Source organism: Anguilla rostrata, chromosome 6 (assembly GCF_018555375.3).
Source record: "Anguilla rostrata isolate EN2019 chromosome 6, ASM1855537v3, whole genome shotgun sequence".
Classification (NCBI taxonomy): domain Eukaryota; kingdom Metazoa; phylum Chordata; class Actinopteri; order Anguilliformes; family Anguillidae; genus Anguilla; species Anguilla rostrata.
The window spans coordinates 18,964,326-18,974,304 of NC_057938.1; the positions used below are offsets into that span (position 1 = coordinate 18,964,326).

General features: G+C 42.7%; 1 protein-coding gene across 4 annotated transcripts in view; it reads right to left on the minus strand.

Annotated features, from left to right (window-relative positions):
* The window catches only part of uggt1 (UDP-glucose glycoprotein glucosyltransferase 1), a 36,508-nt gene extending 28,342 nt beyond the window's left edge, over positions 1-8,166 (minus strand). For 2 of the 4 annotated variants that reach the window (XM_064338853.1, XM_064338851.1), the window contains exons 1-10: positions 8,077-8,166; positions 6,933-7,068; positions 6,575-6,654; positions 5,945-6,075; positions 5,282-5,394; positions 4,482-4,656; positions 4,141-4,237; positions 3,330-3,408; positions 2,803-2,903; positions 717-816 (exon numbers count right to left, since the gene is read on the minus strand). In XM_064338853.1, coding sequence (XP_064194923.1) covers positions 717-816; positions 2,803-2,903; positions 3,330-3,408; positions 4,141-4,237; positions 4,482-4,656; positions 5,282-5,394; positions 5,945-6,075; positions 6,575-6,654; positions 6,933-7,068; positions 8,077-8,110 — 1,046 coding nt within the window. In that variant the 5' untranslated portion in view covers positions 8,111-8,166. Of the gene's footprint in view, positions 1-716; positions 817-2,802; positions 2,904-3,329; positions 3,409-4,140; positions 4,238-4,481; positions 4,657-5,281; positions 5,395-5,944; positions 6,076-6,574; positions 6,655-6,932; positions 7,069-7,936; positions 7,968-8,076 lie in introns of those variants that run through there. The other 2 variants (XM_064338854.1, XM_064338852.1) reach the window with 2 other exon arrangements.
* Positions 8,167-9,979: the final 1,813 nt, after the last annotated feature.

Genomic DNA, 9,979 nt, shown 5'->3' on the forward strand with positions numbered 1-9,979 from the left:
AGTGCACTGCTGGCTTTTTTCCTAACAGAGTATTTTTTTTACCAACTGCCTCCCTCAAATGCACACTACTAGTCCATGCAGGTGCACATGAAAATGTATAGTCTATGATTACACAAGCCAAAAATAGTGCAGACACATGCATACAACAGAAACCAATTTCCTGTTTCATATTTACAATATTCATTACACAGCGCTGTCATTTATCAAACCAACCTTCTTAATACTACAGCAGTGACCCGTTGAAGAGTCACGCAAGCAACTTTAATTTAGTATGACAATGTAATGTTAGTTATTTTTTTACATGCACTGTGCACTTTTTTAATGTATTTTTTAAAAAAGAGCCTCATTTTCCTTTAAGATTCCAAAAGTGCTCACAATGTGAGACAGTTCTTTTTGCCAGGATGGACTGAAGCTCTGAACCATCCTTGAGGCTTCTGACAGACCATTTTTCACACGCCCCTAATTAAAGACACTTTTACCCCACTCCCCAACTCCCGCACGCCCCTACTCCTCCATCACCTTTTCTTTCAGTGTCTTGCAATTATATTCGTCTTCAAGCCACTAGGTCACGACATAAGACGTTCAACAGTTTTAATATTGTTTTTCAGCTTGTTTTTGCTCCTTTCTTCTGCTGAAGTTGTGGTACACGTATGTTGTCAGTACGATGTCATTAGGAAATGGTGTGGTGGCAGGGGTGGGGGTGGGTTGGGCAGTACCTGGCCTTGGTGGGGAAGTTCTGACTCAGGTCCCTCATGACCGTGAGGGCGTCCACCGAGGGGGCGGCCAGGATGCGCGCAGCCGTCTGGTAGCTCAGGTCTAGGGGGAGGAGTCATAATATCACGGACACGCCCACAGAGACGGTCACAGTGACACTGAGACAAACTCACAGAGACGGTCACAGTGTCACTGAGACAAACTCAGAGACGGTCACAGTGACACTGAGACAAACTCAGAGACGGTCACAGTGACACTGAGACAAACTCACAGAGATGGTCACAGTGACACTGAGACAAACTCAGAGACGGTCACAGTGACACTGAGACAAACTCAGAGACGGTCACAGTGTCACCGAGACAAACTCACAGAGACGGTCACAGTGACACTGAAATAAACTCACAGAGACGGTCACAGTGACACTGAGACAAACTCAGAGACGGTCACAGTGTCACCGAGACAAACTCACAGAGATGGTCACAGTGACACTGAGAAAACTCAAGACGTCACAGTGTCACGGACAACTCAGAGACGGTCACAGTGACACTGAAATAAACTCACAGAGACGGTCACAGTGACACTGAGACAAACTCAGAGACGGTCACAGTGTCACCGAGACAAACTCACAGAGATGGTCTCAGTGACACTGAGACAAACTCACTGAGACAAACTCACAGAGACGGTCTCAGCGACACTGAGACAAACTCACAGAGACGGTCACAGTGTCACCGAGACCAACTCCGAAATGGTCACAGTGTCACCGAGACAAACTCACAGCGACGGTCAGTGTCACCGAGACAAACTCACAGAGACGGTCACAGTGACACTGAGACAAACTCACAGCGACGGTCAGTGTCACCGAGACAAACTCACAGAGACGGTCACAGTGACACTGAGACAAACTCACAGCGACGGTCAGTGTCACCGAGACAAACTCACAGAGATGGTCTCAGTGACACTGAGACAAACTCACAGAGACGGTCACAGTGACACTGAGACAAACTCACAGAGACGGTCACAGTGACACTGAGATAAACTCAGAGACGGTCACAGTGTCACAAGCTGCTTTCAACACATGAAACACGCAAAATTGCAATATTCACTTTTCCAGAAACAGCAATGTCTTCTCTTGTATGCACAGCCAACGAATATCCATTACTTTAACATGCTAATAGCATTCAAATATGATGTTTCCTGTAATCATATTAAACAGATGTCAAAAACTCAAAAAGAGCTAATGATGGGATGGAAGTAGCTCAAACGCATAATCTAGATGTACTGTATACAGTCAGACGACGTATGACTTTAACTTTGGCTAAAAGCTGGATGACGTTACGTAGCGTGCTAATGAAGAAAAAGCTAACAGCTTGCTACACTTTGATGTGAACGTATACCTACGGGAACTTCAGAAACTTCTGTAGAACGACACGACCAGGACGTGCGATAGTGACAGCTTGTAGGCTACCGTGTGACAGAATCACAGCGAAATTGAGTCACGCGGTCGCAAAGGCACACATTACAGCATCGCTGCAGGCGAAAATGAGGAAAGCTCATCAACGCCCGTCTCGTACACGCCACAGAAATAGCCTCGACTGCGCGGCGTAAACGTTGTGCTCACTGAGGCGCCTGCTAAGCTCGGCAAACAGCGGCAAGGATAATTAATAACAGAGCGGCAGCGCCAAGTCCCCGTCTTCTCACTTCCCACAGCAGAGGAGTCTTCGAGACGCAGCAAGTGTTGTGAAAGTGCAGGACAAAAATGCACAAAGAGCCAAAATGGAGTCCTATGCTGCAGCAGCAGCACGAGCCCAAGTGTTTTCCTGTGGCCATAACCCAGGGATGAGGTCACAGAGACAGGAAGAGGTCTGTACAAATGGCAGGTATCAGCAACAACAACAAAAAAAGCGTGGACAAGATGGTGAAGAGCAAGGGCGGCAGTATGAAAACTTTTAATGCTTCTAGTTCGCCTGCCTAGTGTGGAACACGCTGAGCCAATGATACAATATGTAGGATAAAATTATGGCGTCGTATGACACTAGACGTCGTACCGTACCGAACTGCTACCATCGTCGAAGAGGCCGGCCAACCCACCTTGCATCTGCCACACCTTGAGCGGGGCCATTTCATTGGTGCTTTCCACAAGGTGCTTGCGTAGCTCCTTCAGCTGCTCCTTCAACTCCGGGTACAGGGTTCTGGAGAGCGGGGGAGGGGAGAAAGAGCGTAATGAGATACATAAGCAAGAGAGATTAAGATAATAGCGCGAGAAAAGGAGATAGGTAATTGATAGTGAGGCAGAAAGAGGAAAGAATGACAGAGAGAAGGAAAGAAAAAGCCAGCGAGTGAAGTCGAAATGAAAGGATATGTGAGAAAGGGACAGCCTGTGGGCACAGGGACTCTAACATTTCTGAGGAACTGTGAAAATCATGATTACAGAAATGATTATAGTGTAATTTAGCGAATTGGTTCATAACTTCCCCTAATTATGTTATTCACAAAAAAGACAATGAAGAGAGGATATAAAAGGATGATATTTCCTGGCTGAAAATAGACGTCAAATTAACTGAGCGAGCCCTGGAACTGCCTGGTCACACGGGGAGCGGAACACAGTCGATGCTCACTTGAGTTTGCCGAAGAGAAATCCCTGGACCTCATCCACCGGGTCGTTCTCTCCAATCATTGTAGCGTTCACATCAGCGCCTGAATGATTAAAAAACATGCTGAAAGCTTTAAAAATATATCTGCAAGTAGCAATTACGGGGTTCAAGCACTCACGGCCGCAATTAAGCCATCAATAAACATCCAGCCAATACAGGACCAAAGGGACAGATCAATGCCATGGTCATTGTGTTGACGTTAGCTGTCATTTCTGTGCATTCTATATATTTTGACTATAAAAATGTATTGACGGTATGAAAATTTTCATCTTATAGCCTCTAGTTCTATTAACTAAGTTGGAAATACATGTCAAAGTTCATCATCATAGGTCAAAGTGGTAGCCAGCATTTTAAACAATGCTGTATTTTGTTTGGCTTATCGGCCAAATAAAGATAGCAATGACCCAACATGGCACACATATACATTCTGCAAAATAATAATAACATAGTGACCTTATGTGAATTTTCAATATTGCATAAGCATTTTTGAAGAACTGTGCCTACTGCAAGTTCATTGGCTGATGGTAGCCATGTTGTTTGAGACAAATTTTTGTATGTCGGTTTTTAGAACCTGGTCCAGATATCCTACATATCAAATTACAGTAATATCAGTCATACTGATATGAAGGAGAAGAAAGAATGTTTGGTCTTTATCAAATAATTATAATTGGCAGAAAATCCGATATGGCTGACATTATAGGTCACTGACGCAAATTATAGATTACAGTTACACTGTTTTGAGTGAGTGAGCAGGAGTACTAATAACAGAATTTACCTTGAACTTGAGTGTCATCCTTAGCTTTGTACTCCTGGTTTTTAATAGCCAGCTCAACACCATACCCTGAGAGGAACACTTTGCTTCTGCTGGGATTCTGATAGAGACAAAAGCGTCCGATTTACCAAGTGGGAACCACGTACATAAAACATTTAACGACAAGACTGCATTTTTCTAGAGCGCCACTCTAACTGCAAAGAGCTTCAGAGTGAATCAGGAAAGCTGACCACCTATCACCACCTGAGGTGCTATGCAAACAATCCATCTATTATCATTACACACAGTGCAACAGAGTCCTCTTTGAGCAGGACATGGACTCTGGAGGGAAAGCAGATGCTCACCGCTACGAAGTGGCGCAGGACATATGTGATCTCTCCGTTGTTGGCCTTGGACAGCATCAGCTGGTGGAATTTGGCGAACTCCCCGCTGCCCACTTCGCCATAAAGGATGACGATCGGGGCATCCAGGTTGGAGGAGGGAAATCTGTGGTCCCCCTTGAAGAGGTGTGGCTTGGGCCTGAGGACAGAGAAGGTGAGATGACATTGTGGTGTCTGCAATAATAATAATAATAATAATAATAATAATAATAATAATAACAACAACAATGTTATATACCACAAAGCACATTTACAAACTTCAATGCTTTTAAAAAAGGGGACATGCATATCTGCCAGTAATAAAATAAAGAAATATAATTAGCAGCTCGAAGACAAAACCCTGAAGCAACAATAAGGGATTAAACAAAGGAAGAAAATTCATTACGACTAAATAATGTAGTCTGCTAAGAAAATGAATTAGCTAAGAAAATATATATTCAGAGCGGTAATGGCTGACCCTGCTCCTGGGGAACCACATGCTGCCAGCTTTTATTCGCATATTATAGTCAGCAATCGTTTTAGACCCCAGCCACCATTGATCTAAACCAACGATAACCAATCCCGTTCTCGCAGATGCTGTACTCTTTCACTCTAACGTTAACAAAACACACATCATTCAACAGCTAGAGATCTCACTGTGCTGCTAATGAGCAGAATCAGGTGTGCCAAATTAGGGCTCAAATGAAAATCCGCCGGACGGTTGATCTCCAGGCACAGGGTTGGTTGCCGCTGATCTACAGAGTTAAATGAGGGTTTAAATGTACCTGTCAGAGGCATTCTCCAGCAAGGCTTTCAAGCTCTCTGGGTCGCAGGACTTTTCGCCGTGGACACTGAAGAAGGCCGGGCACCCAGAGGGCGGGGGCTCATTGGACGCGATCTGTAAGAGGGTGTGCAGAGCGCCCATTTCAATACGCTCGCAGGCCACGCCCGCAGCACCGGAGAGTGGATGTGCGAATGGAGATAGGACCTAAACCTGAGGTTGGGGGTTTGAATCCCAAGCGACAACTTAAAGCAAAATAACCTCTACAGGAGCTTCCAGTAGAACTTGAGCTTAAATGAAAGTTTTATCAGCTGGCTATTACTACCCTCTCACTTTATTGGCTAAACGTCTTTAAAAACAACAAAAAAGATTCAATAATTAATAAACTGATGCAAAATATTCATCAAAAATTCCATATAATGTACAATGCACACTGTGTTTATTACAGGGATAGAAAGGGCACTCCCACTGCATGACACTTTCAGGCTTTCCAGGTTCTACTAGATAGCCCAGGGCATTCTGAAGAGGAGGTCCCCTGCTGGTGGGTTCTGTTCAGTACATAGCCCTGCTTCTAATGATATCTGGAATGGCTCAAACTGCTGTGTACTCAGAGTTGTATTCCCATCCCTGTGTTAGCCGACAGACTGGGAGGCTGCACGGATCTGACCTGCTGGAAGGAGTGTACTGTGGCCGAGTAGGACCTCAAGGACAGGGAGAACTTCAGCAGGCTGAGCTGGATTGGGCTGAGAAGCTGGCCGGCTCTCTTCAGGATCAGATGGTAGTAGGACAGATCAGTATCTGCAGGTGGGGAGACGTCAAGGAGTTAACTAGCGTTCCCTAGCCCCAATTCCAATATGGCGGTTGTTTTGACAATGAAATCAGCCACTGATGCAGACCAAAAATTAAGTTAATTTTAATTAAGTTCTGAGTAACAACAAAAACCTGCAGACCCTGGTCCCGTTTTAGACAGTGAGCCTATAGATGCATTGAACACAATCACATCCCTTGTTTTACATGCACATTTTTTTTAAAGAATAGAGAACAATACGGACAGTCTGAATGAGGGTGTCTAATGCTGATCTTAATTTAGATGACAAAGGAGAACTGACAAGAGCTCACATTAAACCTGCCAAGAGAGAGGAATGTTACAGAACAGCTTTGTCTTATGTTGCCAATTGAATCTGATGGTGAGCTGCAGTGCTTTAATAGCAGTGGTCCTTATATTCCTCCCTGTACATGTTATCATCTATTATAAGGCTGCAAAGCACATAACCCAAAGAGGAAAAAACGCCTTTACCAGTATGGTCAATTTCAATGTCCTGATTGAGCTCTACAAAATCCCAGAACTTCTCCTGACTCTCCTCAGCCAAGAATTCACTGTAAGACAAGGGCAAAGGAGATTACCTGCAAGCATTATTATACCTGTCACCATGTCGCAGCAATGCCATTTATCATCTGGCTTGCTGCGGCATCTGAAAGCTCACACCATTCTATTTACAACTTTATTTTGCTATCTTGTACAGCTGTACAGGACAAATGCACATTGGAGCCGCATAATAAAAAACACTTTTGCGCCCACATATTTTTGATACACAATGACTGCTGGAACTCAAAGTGATGCGTTTGCGGGTCTCTTGTTACCCAGCCAAGTATACCTGGCTTCCAGAAGCAGAGGGGTGGACGTCCATTTTGTTGTAAGGCTTGTCGTCACAGCTTTGGAATCGCCACTCACAGTGGCTACTAAGAACCCTGCCAGCAGCACAACAGCAATGCTCATCCTACGACCAGTACCTATGCCACAGGTTAGAGAGTTATCATTAGTGTTTTTCTCACAATAAACGTCATACATGATGATGATGATGATTACAAGATGCAGAAAAGGTGACAGTAATGGCAGAAGGTACAGTGGTAGTGTCACATATTTCATTTTTCCATCATTGTGATGAATATAATTAGATTTTTCATGAAATGTTTGATTGTGAAACAGAACCTAGAATAAACATTAAGTGACAAAAATGCTCAGTGTTTCAGATACGTTCTTCACTAAGGCCGTTGCTAAGTTTGCACCTGCTCGGACCTCAACTATAAAAAATTAAAAAAATATGGCGTGAATCCTAACCAATTAGGTCTTTCAGCGTGGCTCTGTGATAGAGGTCTCATCCAATGAGCACACACCAAAACAGTACATCCTGGATTGCAACATTACTTCCGTGAATGAGCAAACTAGCCAATCAATTTAGGACCTGTTAACTTGACAAGCAAACTGAAAATGTGCAATAGCAAGAAAACTAGGAGCCATGTCATGTGTCGGCTTGCTAACTGAGTAACTTACCACAGTTTCTACTGGAACGAGCAATGAGTTAACCATTCATTAGAAATATGGTTAGCTCCAGCTTTCAAGCTATAGCTAACTAACGCTATAGCTACCAATGACTCTACTCCCCCTTGGCTTATGATAGCTGTTTGCACTAGCCACAGAAATGAAAGTAGGAAGCTAGAAAGTAAGCCCAGCAATACAGGCAGCTACCGTCATAACAGCATTACAACTATCAGTTCGCAGCTAGTCAGTAACACTGCCAATGCGAGAACCCTTCCAAAGCTATCTAATGTTACCGCTAAATGCTAGCGAGCAAGCTTAAGAAAGTGAAATTGAAAATACCTCGATTTTCACCCATTTTGAAATAGACCTTCGTTATGTATGTTTCTCTTTTAAGGTTTACATACACGAACAAATCTGGTACAATGTCTAGCAGTGTAAGGAATGTAAATCATGCATGCGTTGAATAAAAGGTGCCTTACCTACACCGGCTTCCCTGCTTCCGAGGGCAGACATGTTTGAGGGTTAGTAGAGGTCCTACGACAAGGTTTTGGGTGGTGTGCCTTTTTGCCAGTTGGAAAATAAATAGCATGTTTGTTCCTAACGTTTTCCAACGAATTTATGCAGTCATAATTTGTGTTTGAATGAACTGTTAAAATAAATTAATCACACAATTATGAATTATATATAGGCACCTCTTTGGACAAAGGGCAACCATTTTGGCTCCAGATAGTTTGTACAGAAGCCATAGAAATCTTTGGAAAAAATGCAATACACATGGGACTTGAGCCAAGAACTAGCAAAGTGGGATAAATTAAGTTGCATTTGCTTTCCTATGTGTTATATATTACTATATTGTGTATTGTATAACACATTTTCAACTTAATAATGTTTACATTGCAATTAATTTGGCAAACGCTCCAATCCAAAGTGAATACAATGTCGCCATGAGCAGAGCAAAGCTTTCAGAAGCATTGACACAATTAATGTGATTGGGCTGGTTGAAGTGTTGGTGTCATGAAGCATTTGACACAACTCTCTCGTGACGTCAATCTCATCTCCACATCAATAAATATACCTGCCATTACTTTTCAAATTGGCGATGAATTGAAATGAGTAAAACACTACCTCTTGACCCCACAATTTTTTTAAATATTAATGATATTTACATATATTCTCAAAGCCGCCTCCAAATGAGTGTATTCATAAAATGTGTTGTTCAAATTAGACATATTATCACAATGATGATGAGATGATAATTATTATTAAAGAGAAATGAAAATGTGCTGTTTCATAAGCACAAATGTGATGACTTTCTGTTTTTGTACTTCATTACTAAAGAGGGAATTGTGTTTGGGATGGGATTTTATTCATTTTGTTTGTGGGTGAGTATGTATTGGAGGCTTGCTCGTGTCCATTATAACAGAAAAATAAAATACACAACACGCAACGTATTAAATCGTTTTATTAAAGTTTTTTTTTTTTTTTTTTCCAGGTTAGGCTGGGTATTTGTCGGCTTCTCCTTCTGCTGATAACCTTACCAGCCTTAGAAAATATTCTCACACAAGGCACCAATGTAGCTGGCAGTGATAAGTATTTTTTTGCCAATCTGTATAAAGGGGAATAAACAGTAGTTTGCTGCTCCCAGTACAGGAGGGAATCTTCTGTCCTCGGAAGGCACACATCACTTAGGTACCTGTTCACTTTAACTGTGGCATCAGCTGTAGCACTTTACCCTCTGTACATCACTGACTCAGTCTTTTGTGGCTGAAGATATTGTGGCTTTAACTGCTGGGTAATCTACAGATATCGCTACATTTTGTCATTAAACATTTTTATTTTCTCCATAATACACATATAATTTAGCAGGAAACAAAACTAAAAGTATTCAGTCAGCAAATAGTCATTTACACCTACCTTGAGTTCTGAGATGACAGCCTGTGGTGCAGTGGCTCAGTGGTGCAGTGGCTCAGTGAGACACCCTCTGCTGTTAAAATCTTTTCTGCCTATATGGCTGGCATTGTCAAACCCACAAACCTTGGATCTTTTGTCCAGAAGGGTAAACATAGCTAACATCCATTTTTATACATTCTGGAAGTTTCTGGGTGGGGAAGGAATGAGCTAATCTGGTACCAGAGGTTTTGCACAAATACAGAAGTACCCTGTGTTTTTCCATGTACACCTGAATGTACCCAGTTTATATGTGAGTGAAAGAACCTCTGATCCCAAATCTGTCATAGCTGACACATCAACAGGCATTGGTTGAGCAGGTATCGCTTTGAGACACCACCCAAAATGACAGGTGTCACTGTGTTTCTGTGATCACGTGATGTGAAGCCTCGGAGCAGTGCTTCAAAACAAAAGTGATTTGAAAGCTTGACACCA